Source organism: Colossoma macropomum, unplaced genomic scaffold, assembly GCF_904425465.1.
Source record: "Colossoma macropomum unplaced genomic scaffold, Colossoma_macropomum, whole genome shotgun sequence".
Taxonomy (NCBI): domain Eukaryota; kingdom Metazoa; phylum Chordata; class Actinopteri; order Characiformes; family Serrasalmidae; genus Colossoma; species Colossoma macropomum.
The window spans coordinates 15,056,431-15,070,827 of NW_023494808.1; the positions used below are offsets into that span (position 1 = coordinate 15,056,431).

Below are 14,397 nucleotides of genomic sequence, written 5' to 3' on the forward strand. Positions count from 1 at the left end.
CATGAACAAAAGTATTGGGACACCTACACAATACACCTTCAGGAGCTTTTATGAATCCCATTCTAAATCCATTAGCATTAATAGGGAGTTGGTCCCCCTTTGCAGCCATAACAGTTTCCACTCTTCTGGGAAGCTTTCTACAAGATTTTGGAGTGTTGTCTGTGGGAATTTTTGCCAATTTATTCCGAAGAGCTTTTGTGAGGTCAGACACTGACCACTAACCTTGCTCACAATCTCCATTCTAGTTCATCCCAAAAGTGTTTGATGGGGTTGAGGTCAGGGCTCTGTGTGGACCACTCAAGTTCTTCCACACCAAACTCACCCAGCCATGCCTTCATAGCCCTTGCTCTGTGCACCGGGGCTCAGTCATGCTGGAATAGAAAAGGGCCTTCCCCAAACTGTTGGAGGCACACAATTATCCAGAATGTCTTGGTATGCTGAAGCATTCTGGTTATAACCATCTCTTTCTCAGTGCCTTTTTACCAGGTGCTAAAAGCACAGCCATTAAGGATTTATCTATTTGTCCTAAATCAGGGAGAACATAACCGAAATAGACTACTTTACTATTCATAGGCATATCCCTTTTAAATATGCTGAAGAGCTCCCATTATCTATTCCCAGTATTTTTGGATGCTTGGACATTCCCAAAATATGTGATAGTGATTTGCATCTTGGCACCCACAATTCCTCCAGCATACTGGGGCAGCATAACCCGTACAGGTTTTCTGTTGAGGTATAATAAACAAATAATCAGATACATTTATTTTTCCAGCAAAATTCCCTCCATTTTATGGCCTTTGTGCTTTTCCATTGAAACTTCCATGTGATATATTTCCAATATCCATCCATAATGACCATTGAACCTTCCCGTTACCATTTTTGTTTAACATGTTATGTTGAGGGCTGATTTTTTCTCTATCATAGTATATAGCTTTAATTCTCTGTGTTGCTCATATTTTAAATCTATTTTCTGAACTATCTGGTGAGAATTCTCAAGAGTCATGTGTCCCTCATGCTAGGATTTTAATATAAGCTATCAAATTCTATTTTCTTACAATAATTTTAAAACACTAAGCGTGATTTTCACCCATGGGTTATTAATTTCATCTTTATATGTTTGTAAATCTCCATCTGCCAATACTGCTTGTATAGGAATACTGCATAGTGCAACAGTCTCTACTGATTTCCATTGTGCCTGATATTTGGGTTACACCAGCACACTCCCACTCTAATTTGTGCTGCCAAATAAATTGTGAGAGCATTTTGTCCCATTCTATAAAATGTCTAAGGTTCATTTCAAGTGGGAGGGTCTAAAATAAGTACAGAAATCATGGTAATACGTGCCTTTAGTGAGATTCAATGATTATTATTTGATTACTCTTATGCTTTTGCACAAATTCACAGCATGTTTCTTGAAGAAATCCACCACATTTTAGCAATATATCCTGGTAACTTTGTCACTGTTAATTTATTTATAATTATAAATAAAATCATGGATCATGATTTCATGCCAGATAAGAAGACGAGACAGATAAGGCAGGCAAATGCATTTATTACACCAGCAAAAACATATTGACTTTTCTTATGATGGCCCTAGCCAACTTATTTTACCTGCAGTCTGCTTAATAAGTCTGCTTAAAAAGAACTTATACAATACATTTCATGACAATCGGATTCTATAGAGACGACTGAGAGGGACCATTATGCCATTACTGGGTATGAGCAAATTGATGCTCTCTTCAGGCCACAGTCTACAGCTGTCCACCAGCTCTCATCTATTTTGTATAGAGAAAGAGAAACAGAGGAGGAAGACAGAAATTATAATAAATAAATCATTCATTTAAGTTGTTTTTAGGTAATCTAAACCTTTCTAGTACAACTGTAGATAGCTATTTTACACGACACATCAATTATTCAAAGGTGAAATCTCACATTACTGATAAGATCAAGACAGTTCGGTAATCTGCTATACAATCTCTTTTATCTATGGCCTATCTTAGTCTTATTATCTGGTCTTTCTGAAGGGTTCAGTAAATTGCCAGGTACAGACCTAATTGATAAGAGTGTCTGGAGATAGTTGTGACTGAAAGATCTTTGGGCCAATTCTGTAATACCACACATAATGTTTCAATAACGGAGGATCGAACACTACAAATCTTACCAATTCTGAACATCTCCACACAGGACTGCTTCTGTTCCAGCAATCTTGGGTGACCTGGCATCCAGTCACTATATCCCCAGCTGGACCCATCAATCCACTCAAACTGGTTATTCTGAGATAAAATAATGCCCAGGTTTTGATGCAATGTTAATATTAAGATTATTAAGACACAGCATCAAAATCTGTATATCATCATCAGTCTATCAATCGGTCAATACACTACAGGAGTGGGCAAGTATGTGAAACACTGAACAAAATCTGTAGTTTTTGATAGTATTTTTAAAGTTACACTAAGTAAGTTTGGATAATTTGGAGACCTTTCTGGCAGAAATGTGTATTTGCACACAACATATGGAAGAATATTTTGTAACATCAGTTGTGCTTTGGACCCCCCAAGTGGCTGAATCTGATGTTTGCGAGCACTTTCAAAGAGCATTCAAAGAGAACTCAGTCAAAACACATCTTCCGAGGATGTGAATTACACTATATTGCCAAAAGTATGTGGACCCCAATCCTAATTATTGAGTTTAGGTGTTTCAGCTACACCCATTGCTAAGATGTATACAATCAAACACATAGCCATTCAACCTCCATTGACAAAAAATGGCAGTAGAATGGACCTACTGAAGAGCTCAGTGACTTTAAACGTGGCACTGTCATAGGATGCCACCTTTGCCCTGCTAGCTCTGCCCTGGTCAACTGTAAGTGCTATTATTGTAAACTGGAAGCATCTAGAAGCAACAACAGCTCAGCCAGGAAACGATGATGCATTGCAGATGATGCAAACTCACAGAGCAGGGCTGCCAAGTGCTGTGTAGTACGTAAAAACTTCCCATCTTCTTTTGCATCACTCACTACTGGAAGCAACATCAGCACAAGAGCTGTGCATCAGGAGCTCCATGAAATGAGTTTCCATCGCCAAGCAGCTGTACACAAGCCTAAGATTACTGTTCGCAATGCCAAGCATCAGCTGGAGTGGTGTAAATCATGGTGCCACTGAACTCCAGAGCAGGGCTCTCTGGGGTGAATCATGTGTCACGATCTGGCAATCTGGTGGACAAGTCTGAGTTTGGCTGATGCAGGAATGCTATCAGCTAGAATGCATAGTTCCAACAGTAAAGTCTGGTGGAGAAGGGGTAATGATCTGGCGCTGTTTTTCAGGGTTGGGCTCGGCCCCTTAGTTCCAGTAAAGGGTATGCTTCCAACTTAGTAGCAACAGTTTGATGAAGGCCACCAGTAAGCACCATTAAGACATGGAGGAGGAACTCACACAGCCTGCACAGAGCCCTAAGCCCAACCTCACTAATATTGATATTATTTCTGCCACACCGCCTACACATACACTACTGTTGGAATCACTAATTTTGTTGAAGATACATGTACAAAATAATTGTAATATGTTGCTAGTACTACAGCCTCACAAGTTTCAAATAATTAGTGGGAGCTGTAATAATTGAAGAAATTGAAGACATGTCCAGAATGATGAACAGAGCTGTAGATGATTCCTTAATGCCTGGGAAAGCTGTACAACATCAAGAATGAAGTTATAATAAAATTAACATCCAGAATGCCTTTAAATAATGTAGATAAAATTGAAACAAAATTAGTGTAACCAGATATAGTATTTTTCATGTAACAACTTCTTGGTGTTCCCAAAAAGCTTAAAACTTTTGAATAAAACATTTCCATTTATAAGTTAACAGCTGTCGTAACAAAATCTTAAAAATATTAACTTTTAAAAAAAGGGCTTCACTCTAATGTACGTTAATGTAACGAGATTTCATAATAAGGCATTTTGGACTGTGTCTGTTGGTGTGTTCATCATGAAATGTTCACACAATGTAAAGGGTAGCTGGCATTCCTAAACATGTATAAAAATGGTTTCTGATTACTCAGTGGGGTTATATTATACTATAACATTATACGAAATACTGCTTGCTATGTCAACTACAGAATCGGATATAGAAATGTCAGATACAGATAATCTCCCCCCCATTACTCCAGATTTCCACATGACATAACAGCTGATTCACCTTAACAGATAGAGATTTCATGTGGTGTAGACAAAGAAAAAACATACTACATAAAAAAAATATTATATTATGTATTTAATTATCTTGTTCTCGTTGTCTCAGCAGCTAACATTAACATTCACCTTCATGATGCCTCCCAGCCATGTCAAGACTCGGTCACTCTTGGCCCTGGTCACCATAGCGACAAGGCGTGCATGTAGGTCAACGCTTGTTACAGAAGCCAAGTGTCCAAGGGAAGAGAGTCGTTTACAGGAAGCCTAGAAAGACACATATAATGGATGGCATACAGATAATAATTGTTGTGTCAGTACTGACACTTGATTAATGGTTTAATATGAGAATATGTTGAGATTGCTGCCCAGTCTATTTCAGCCAGCAGTTTGACTCATGAGGAACAGTGATTTACCTCTGCTTCACTGAAGGTCAGTAAATCTGGGTTGAAAAGATAGCAATTGCCATCAATGACCTCCCCTTGGCACAGAGCAACTCCCTCATCTTGCAAAAACAGAGACACAGAATATAATCAACTCTGACTGATCTAACCTTTAGATGCTGCAGTTATCACCAAGGATGATAACAGAATGGTATAATTCAGTATTCATTATTTCTCACTCATTACATAATTACATTTGAATAGAAATGCATGTAATAACTGTTGACTTTAAAAGGTTAAAGCCTTTTGTTTGACATTGAAGAAACAGAAACTAAGTAGTCTTATTGTAAAAACAGATTAACTTGTATGTAAATATCACTACTGTTTACATAAAGAAAAGGGTTATTTATATTCAAGCATTAAAATAACCTCTTTTTACTAAACTCACAAAAATAAAGGTGACAAAAGGAGTTCTTTGCATGATGCCATAGAAAAACCACTTTTTGTTCCTTAAAGAACCTTTCAATGGACAGTTCTTTAGAGAATCATTTTTGTAAAATGAGACATGTAGATGTGAAGAATAATTTCAAAGCTTCTTCCCCTTCATAAATCTCTTTTCAAACATGAATCTTTAGGGAACCAAAAGTAGTTATTCTACGGTATTACTCAAAGAATCCTTTGTGGCACATTTTTTTAAGAGAGTGGCTTTAAGGGGAACACAAATAAAACAGAATTCAACCATTTAACTGAGCAGCTGCTTAATTTTGTTTTATTCTGGTGTTTTAGGTGCCCATATGTTTTCAGCGAAGCAAAATAATTTAGCACTTCCTCAGGCATTCTGTTTAAATTCTACCTAGGACAGAGATGGAAATTTCTGAGAAGTAAAAAGACTAGTAATAATACTAATAATACTAATCCAAGTACTGCATTAAACATAGAGTTGTATGCTACTCACTTTTCTTAACTTTAGAAGGCTCCATGATGTGATTATCAATTTTGTTAGCATGGCTATATTCCATGCCATGTCTGAACTCCTCCATAACAGAAACATCCACTAGACAAAAAAGCATATGGTTAATAAAAACTTTAAAAAATTCTTACATTTTGATGATGCAGACAACTAAAAACTTTTTACCTTCATTCATTTCCAGGGCTTTGTGTAGCTCAGTGGTTTGAGGATGTTCAGGAACCTTTACTGAGGGGATAATCAAATGAGTCGGGGTGATCAAATCAGAGGCTAATACATACACATGGTGAAATACAGTTATTTAAAACTACATACCTTCATTCGATTGAAGGTTCTCTACAATGTAGTTGTTCTGCAGCTTTGAAATCTCTTGAGAGTATTTGGTGCCTTGCTGAGACACTGGTGAGACATGAACAGACCTTTAGCTAGTCCCAAAGTTAGTACATTCCAAATGCACACAACTGTCCATCTCTATTAGCCATCTGATATTAACAAACTTACACAGTGCTGTTCTTCTCTGCATCTCTGAGAGTGGAGCCAGAAGTTGTCCAGTCTTCATGTCCACCAGAGTAGCCTGAGAGTTCTCAGTACCCTGTCTGAACTCGTAATTGGATGGATAGTTGTAGACTGTAGACAGAGAGTTTCCCATAGTAAGCCATTACACAGGCACGGGATAAGTATAAAAATCTAAACATTCTACACCACTGTGCAAATGTCCGATGCTGACAGTTTGGTGGTCTCACAGGTCTTGCATGGTTGTAAGGAGTCCTATTTTCCCCTATATGTTTTAATAATTTTTTGAACTATTCTTTGGAAACTCCTGTTTTTCATTTGCTTTGACTTCCCCCATCATTATGCAAGTGGATATCTATTATCTATCTAATATGCTCTAGAATCCTAATATCATCTAAAGCCTTCTGAAAATAAATTACTGAAAAATGCACAGTTCTGTACAAACATACGTTCCATATATTCTTATACATTCCATACATTCTTGTAATGCCATAGAAGGGCCGTTTTTGTTTCCACTGAGAACCATTTCTGCAAATGTGGAGAACCTTTTGAATTTAACAAACATAATGGAAAGGTTCTGTACAAGTCAAGCTAAGAACCATTTAGGAACCCCTAGTGAAAATAGATTTTGAAAGCCATACATACAGCCTGCAACTCTTCTGTCCATCTCACTGGTATGTTCCTTTAGCATGCCAGTGTTCAGGTCCATGAGGAAACGTCCAGAAGGTTCAGTGCCCTGTCTCTGGAGCTTAGGTGGAACTGCTTTATGGGAGGTGTCTTGGGCATCAGTTTCATCTTTGCTAACTTCAGCTCTCTCCATACCCCTCATCATCTGTGCTTTTCTCAGCTCCATCAAGGTCACTGGGCTGTACTCTGTGCCTTGACTAAATTCATATACTGGAGAAATAATGGCACAAAAAATCAGTTCAAGCCCAGGAACAATACTAATATACATAGGTGACAGAACTGCCAAGGCTAAGCTAATGGCGGAGTCAGAATTTCTAGGCAAGGGGCAGCTAGGAATCATTATGTCTCAAAGGCATTGCTATAATGAGGTTGGCAACCACTAACTAGCCACCTACTTGTAAACACAGACTAGATCACTATACAACACACAACTGCTGACGTCACATTTAAAGGCCTAGTTAAATTAAGATAGCAGCTGACAGCAAAATGCAACCTTATAGTCCTAGCCACCTTTTACAGCACTAGCCATTGATATTTAGGCCAAATTCTAGGGCAAAAGTTTGAAGACAATTTTTAACATCATCTTCTTCAGTATAGAACTTTGTTTTCCTTATCACTGTAAACTTTACTGCTTACCTACCTCACTACAGCTATATACATAGATGCATAGGTTTAATTGATGATCGTTTGCAGTTATGTAAAAAAAAGGTCAGACTGTCTTCAAGTGACAAAGATGTCCTTTGGTCCTCACAAAGGAGGCAAAAGTGCCATTGGGTTTTCCATTTTGGAAAAGCGAAAGAATTTTGCAGTGCCGGCTTTGCCTAGTAGGCCGCATAAACAGCTGCTTAGGGCTCTGCTGCCACCAGAAGGCCCCCCAACAACTTTTGGGTTATTACTGTACCAGTATGTTATCTTATAGGTGGTGGATCACCTGCCCCTTTGCCTTTAATGAATGATAATTTGATGCAAGAACAGCACAAAAATGATGTGGATTGAATTTTAACAAACGCATCAGTCATTATTCCATCATGTGTAACTGCCTGTCTCTTAGATCATTCTCAAGCCCTGCCTAGTTTGCTTGGCCCTCCAATTATTGCTTAGCAACCATTTCTATGTGCCGTTTGTTCAGTCAAGTCTTCAGTTTAGAAAGTGTGCCAGATTTTGGATGTATAACTCAAGATATGGTGATAAAATATGCCTTTACCAGCCTGAGGAACTGAAAGATGCTATTTTCTATGTATTTCCAGAAATAAAAAAACATCTTTGGATTAACACTGCCACATCAATGAATGACGCTGTCTGCTCAAAGGTGAGTCTTTTGCTTTTTTTCTGCTTTGTTGATTATATGAGCTAGTTTGACTGAATAATACTAATAATAATTCAGATTTACAAAAATACTCCTGTAAAAAAAGTCTGTTAAAAGTCTTAAAAGACTCACATGGTGCTGCTCTCCTCTGCATCTCTGAAAGCTGAGCCAGGTGCAGGCCAGTGTGAATGTCCACCAGAGTTCTCTGAGAGTTCTCAGTTCCCTGCCTGAACTCATAATTGGATGGAGGGTTATAATCTGTGGAGGGAGAGACACAGAGTAGATTCTTCATACCTAGAGGAATTCTACCAGTTTTTCAGAATTGTTTACAGAAACTTAGTCAGAATTGTTCACTGTAGTAGTTATAGGAACCAGAAATCCAAAGTGTTTGATGCCTTTAAACACTTTGGATTAATTGTGGTAAGATAGAGTTCAGGCCTAAAACCTATTTATTTTCCCAGTCCACGCAGAGAGATACAGAGCCTCAGTGGCTGAATTATGCAGAAATTTTAAACATTAAACATTGTCAACTGATTGATTCAGCTCACTTTCTTGGGTACACTCTTCGTTAAAGATCGCAAAAATGGTTCTTTGGATCAATGCCACTTTTGGTTGCCTGAAGAGCCTTTCAGTGGATGAACCCCCACATAATATGAAGGTATGACAAAGCCAAGAAGCATTTAGTAACCTTTAGTTTTAAGACAGTCTACTGCAATTAGAGTTTAAGAATTGTAAAAATTTGTAAAGAAAAAAAAAGACGAATTTACACTTACAGCCTGAAACTCGTCTGTTCATCTCACTGACGTGTTCCTTGAGCAAGCCTGTGTTTAGATCCACCAGGAAACGTCTAGAAGGTTCTGTGCCCTGTCTACGGAACTCAACAGGGACTGCTTTTTGGCTTTCCAGTTTCTGTTCTACACCGTTTCCTTGAGCTTCAACTAGTGACAGGACAAATCAAACGAAATGAATATATCAATTTAGAACAAACTTGCTACTCATAACCTTGCATTAGGACACTGTTTAGGACGTCTAACTGCAAATTGGTCTTGTTCTATCTGACTCTGGATCCCCAATTACAAAGACAGCAAAAGAACAGTGGGGATGGTCCCTCTTTACTTAACATTACATTTAATTAAAAAAACAAGTCCTCTCTCACCTGGTGCTGCTCTCCTCTGCATTTCTGAGAATGGACCCAAGAGCTGTCCAGTCCTGATGTCCACCAGAGTAGCCTGAGAGTTCTGAGTGCCCTGTCTGAACTCATAATTGGATGGATAGTTGTAGACTGTGGAAAAAGGAGGGAAATGTACTTCAGTACAGCATAAACATTGATGGGTAAAAATGTGAAGTGGCCTAGAGTTGGTCAATATTTATCACTGATACCTCTTTTTAAATCCCAGTAATATATATATATATATATATATATATATATATATATATATATATATATATATATATATATAAAGTTACGACTCGGACTGGGTTCAGGCCGTAACAGAAAATGAGAGTGGGCTCTCTCCCCAGACCTGCTGCCAGGCCAGACCAGACACCGGACACCGTTCAAACCAGAAAATGACAGGTTTATTTTCTTCAAAAGCTCAAACAAGCTGGGTTGATGGCTTCAGGGACAAGCATTAGCCAAAATAACAAACAAAACAACTAATGATTTCAAACTTAACTAAACTAAAAACAAAAGAAACAAAAGACATATAGGCTACCCTAACTCCCTACCTTAAACAGGAGAAAAGGTAACCAAAACAAAATGGCACCGTCCCCTACTTTCCCCAAGTTCTCAAAGCATAATCAAACAGTCACAAAGCAAAGCGGACAGAAGTGATGAATGCCGGGCTGGTCTGGACAGGTGTTCTTCCAGGTCGGGTCAAAGGGGAAAGAGCCCTGAACATCTCTCAAGATGGTGGCTTGGCAACCTCTTATACCTCTGTGCGCACCCGTCTGGCCAATAATATACCTGCACGTAAGGGGACACACAACAGAAAACACACAAAATGCCAGCACAAGGCACACAGGGTATATTATATATATATATATATATATATATATATATATATATATATATATATATAAAAAAAGTATATTGTCTATAGGTCTAATATGGCTTCTTTAAGAATCTGCTTTTTTCCTTTAAGTATCTACTTTTACTTTTGTGTTGTAAGATACTGAATACTGAAAATACCAGAGGGGGTGGGTTGGATTCTGCAAGTGAGATGTAATTCAGCACCACACCTCTCTATAATATTTACACTGTAAAGTTTGGTTCATTTTTATACTTAACATAAGTTATACTGTTTCCTAAACCACACTGACAAGTCTGTGTGACCTAATTATGGAAAAGATTTGCATGGCTATTGACTTCTTGTATTTTTTAGCAATGTTAGCCTCATAGCTATAGTGCTACAACAAAAGAGCAAAATTTTGTATCCAATCGTCTTGGCTGGTTATCTTGGATAAATGGAAAACTGTGTAAATTCGATTTTTTGTTGGACTCTTCCTAGTGGCCTTCTAATTGCAAAAATAATAATGTTGACAAAGTCTGCTGGCATGAATATTGTAAGTGCCCAGGCCTAGAGTGGCCCATAGCAGAAAATCATGTGATACATACAGCCTGCAACTCTCCTGTCCATCTCGCTGACGTGTTTCTTTAGCATGCCAGTGTTCACATCCATGAGAAAGCGTCTAGAAGGTTCTGTGCCTTGTCTGCGGTCCTCAACAGGGGCGGCCTTCTGGTTTGGATTGTCCTGCACTTTTACTTCATTGTCAGCAGCAAGTACAACCTCCCACTGAGGTTCAGCTACAAAGGGCAAAGTAAAGAATTTACATAAGCTGAAGCATACACTTACTTTCCACTTCATTAGATACACCTACCTTGTTGATACAGCAGTTAGAGACTATAGCTCTGTTGGCTGGATATTTTTGGTTGGCAGACTATTTTCAGTCTATCAGTGAAAATATGTAAAAACTCAAGCAATGCTGTTCGACCTGATAAACGCATACCAGCACCACACTTACTAATATGCCACTGAGAATAATCCACCACCCGAATAATATCTGGTCGGTGGTGAGGTCCGCAAGAGATTGTAAAGCTACAGAGTGCACCTATATGGGAGGTGTTTCTAATAAAATGGCTAGTGAGTGTAGATACAAGGTAGGTGTACCTAATAAACCGTCTACTCAAGTTAATTATATCCTCTATAAGCCAAAGCAGGTTTTTTTTTCCAGAAAAGAATGTAGACAATCAAAATAAACTGCATGCTGGGAAGAAAGTGAAAGAAGAAGAAAACACACCCCTTAAATAAGGTCAGATTTAGAGTCAAACAAAAGCAATTACCATCTACATGTGATTTTAAATTGTACTTACATTCTCCAACACTCTTCCCAATTTCGCTGCTGTGTTTCTTGAGAAGGCCATTATTCAGATTCATTAAGAAATTTGTAGAGGGTGCTGTGTCCAGTCTGCGGTGTTCAGAATGGACAAGGTTGTCCATGTATTCATCTTGGACCAACTGTGGGGCTCTAATTACCCAGCCACCATTTTGGAACCAAAGAGCATCATTTTGCAAAGGTCTAGCATGAAGGCCTACAAATATATAGGATGTAGTAGTTAAAAAGTATATTAGCATATCCCTTTTGACTTTTTTGAATTCAGAAAGTTAAAGTTTTTATTATATTTATGTATTTTTCTACCATTAGCTGTTGTCTCCCTGCATTACCTTTGAATTCTCTTATTGCAAAAGAAGAGCTAAGAAAATCAGGTGGTGTTTTGCCCATGCCATACAAGCAGTGGAACTTATCAAGTACTAGAGCATTTGAGAAATTCACACTGAATACTGCTTGTGATCTCTTATCACTGAATGGAAAATAGGATCCTAAATGAGGATATCTCCAGCATGTAATACAGTAAATTTGTGCAATAAATTAGCAATTCAAAAAACGTAGGCTTGATTAGCATATGTTCACCTGTGCAGGCACTGCAAGGGGATTTGAGGTAGGAGTTTCAAATACAAGTGAAGTCAGTTATTTTCTACTGAAGGAAATAATCAAATAATATCTGATTCATTGTCTTCCTCTAAGGAATTTAGCAGCAAAATTGCACCAAATCAGTTATTACGGAAAACAAGACTGCAGCTTTTATCAGAGTGTTATCAATGATAGATAATTTGTGAGATGTCTTGCTGGCAGTGGTCAAAGTTCAGAAGAGTCTTGACCTTGAAAAATATTGCCATTATTATACCTTCAAAAAACCTTATATAACGAATAGTCACAGCTCATTTCTTTGAAATTGCTTTAGGAACCCAGATAAAATATAGAGGATTCTTACCAGCCAAAGCAAAAAGGAGCAACACAGCCTTTAACATGCTGCACAGGAAGATAACAACACAGTGTCAAATAATGTAAATAGCAGAAGAGGTCAAGTCTTCAAAGTCTATAATTCTTAAAAAAATATTTAAAAACTACATGTTCAAATGTATTAGACTAAACTTAACATTACGTTTAACCTATTAATTGCAATCTCAAATGATTATTTATATCTAACCAATGAAATTTTCAAATGTTTAGTTACATCTAACTTAATTAAAGTTTTGTAACGTCTAATTTAATTACGTTTTCTTTCTTGCATTTGCTTAGTTGCATATAACTTGTTAATTACATTAGCAAATGCTCAGAATATAGAAAAAACATTTTCAAATGTTCCATTATGACAAATATAGCAAATACATTTTCAATACATTTCATGTTGTGTTATATCTAGTTTAACAGTTAGTCGTTTAAATATAGAGTAATGGATAACTTGTCAATTACATTTTCAGATGTTTAGTAACACTTCTACAGTGCTGTACTTGCCTTCAGTCAGTGCGTCAGTCTTCACAATACCCTGGCACTCAGTGGACTGGGATAGCTTGAGATGCAGTCTGGCTTAAATATTAAGTTGCTGTGCTCTGTTAAACTACAATGGAAAGATGTTTAAAGGAGGACACGCACAACAAATCTGGCCCATAGTCTTAGACTTTGAACTTCATCTTATCACTATCAGAACATTTATACACTGAGGCTTCTCGTATCACAAGAGTAATAAATGTTGCTCCACTGCTAATTTGTGTTAAATGATCGTCAATTATTAATAGGCCTATGACGGTTCAGCTTAGCAAAGTTGGCTAGTGACTGGTTGGTAGTTACATATACTGAAAAACAATTTTGATGGATTGCTTGTACTTGAGTATTTTCAAATGATAACACTTTACTAAACTATACTTATAAAGAAACTAATCTACTTTTTACACAATCCCACTGAACATGTTCATGTTTGAGTTTAATTTTATTCTGTACTCTTGGCACAGCTCCTGGACTGCTGGGACACACTTTACTTTGGAGCTTTAGTATTTTATTTTATACCAAGCAGAGAACAATTGGGCTAACAAAGAGTTCCTATGCTGATAGATGCTGCATATAATAAGCAGTGACTGCAGTTCTTTAAGTTACTTAGTCCTTCAGGTATGTTTAAGTTCTTAGGTTTTCACTCTTACTCAGTGTGTTTGTTTGATTTTGGTTATTTATAAACACATATTAGTAGCACTGTGCACTGTACAAAAACAGCAGGAACCCAGTATTTTCAAAAATAAGAGCAGTGACCTATTTACAAATTGCCTAGCTTTACAATTAAACAAAATGACACTGTAGCTCAGTTTTAAAGTACACATATCCTACATTTTCCCTTGAGGTCCACTTACAACATTTGCAAGGTTTTAGGTAACAAAACTGATCGTAATTCATTTTCACATGACTAATTTTTAATCTTTATTCAATATTCCCCTTTAAATTAAACAGGCTGGTTTTGTTATTGTTTCTATGGGGCAGTCATGGGCTGGAGGTTAAGGACATTACCCTGTGATGGGAATGTCGCCGGTTCAATCCCCTGAGCCAACAGCACGTGACTGAAGTGCCCTTGAGCAAGGCATCTAATCCCCAACTGCTCCCCGGGCAGTGTGCTCACTACCCTCTAGTGTATGTGTGCATTCACTAATATGGTGTTTTACTGCACAGATGGGTTAAATGTGCAGGTGAAATTTCCCCGTTGTTAGAGGTTAAGACAAATAACCTCTGTTCTGACTCACTGTCCTGTATTGTGCCTCATTCAATAAGCATGCATAGTTGAAACACTCCTTATAACTTCAGGGTAAACAGGCAGAGCTAAACTGATGTAGGCTGAATAGGTGGATAAATATACATGAGGTGGTTCTTGTGACATCACAGAAACAGTCCATTCAAAATGAACCGTTTCTGCAGCATGGTTTCCGTATATAGACTGTATAGACTGGAGAGTGAAAGGCACATTTTAAAACCTTG

The 14,397-nt window shown here is 37.7% G+C and overlaps 1 protein-coding gene across 1 annotated transcript; it reads right to left on the minus strand.

Annotated features, from left to right (window-relative positions):
* Positions 1–1,534: 1,534 nt before the first annotated feature.
* wu:fa56d06 (uncharacterized protein LOC795664 homolog) lies at positions 1,535–13,040 on the minus strand. Its single transcript, XM_036557488.1, has 16 exons — positions 12,898–13,040; positions 12,374–12,411; positions 11,414–11,632; positions 10,658–10,846; positions 9,197–9,322; positions 8,814–8,978; positions 8,173–8,298; positions 6,693–6,944; positions 6,036–6,161; positions 5,850–5,933; positions 5,703–5,762; positions 5,523–5,621; positions 4,601–4,689; positions 4,317–4,451; positions 2,162–2,273; positions 1,535–1,775 (listed from the first exon to the last, which is right to left on the minus strand). Exons 2-16 carry the CDS (start codon positions 12,408–12,410, stop codon positions 1,702–1,704), a joined length of 1,893 nt encoding a protein of 630 aa, XP_036413381.1. The 5' UTR covers position 12,411; positions 12,898–13,040; the 3' UTR covers positions 1,535–1,701.
* Between the last annotated feature and the right edge of the window lie 1,357 nt (positions 13,041–14,397).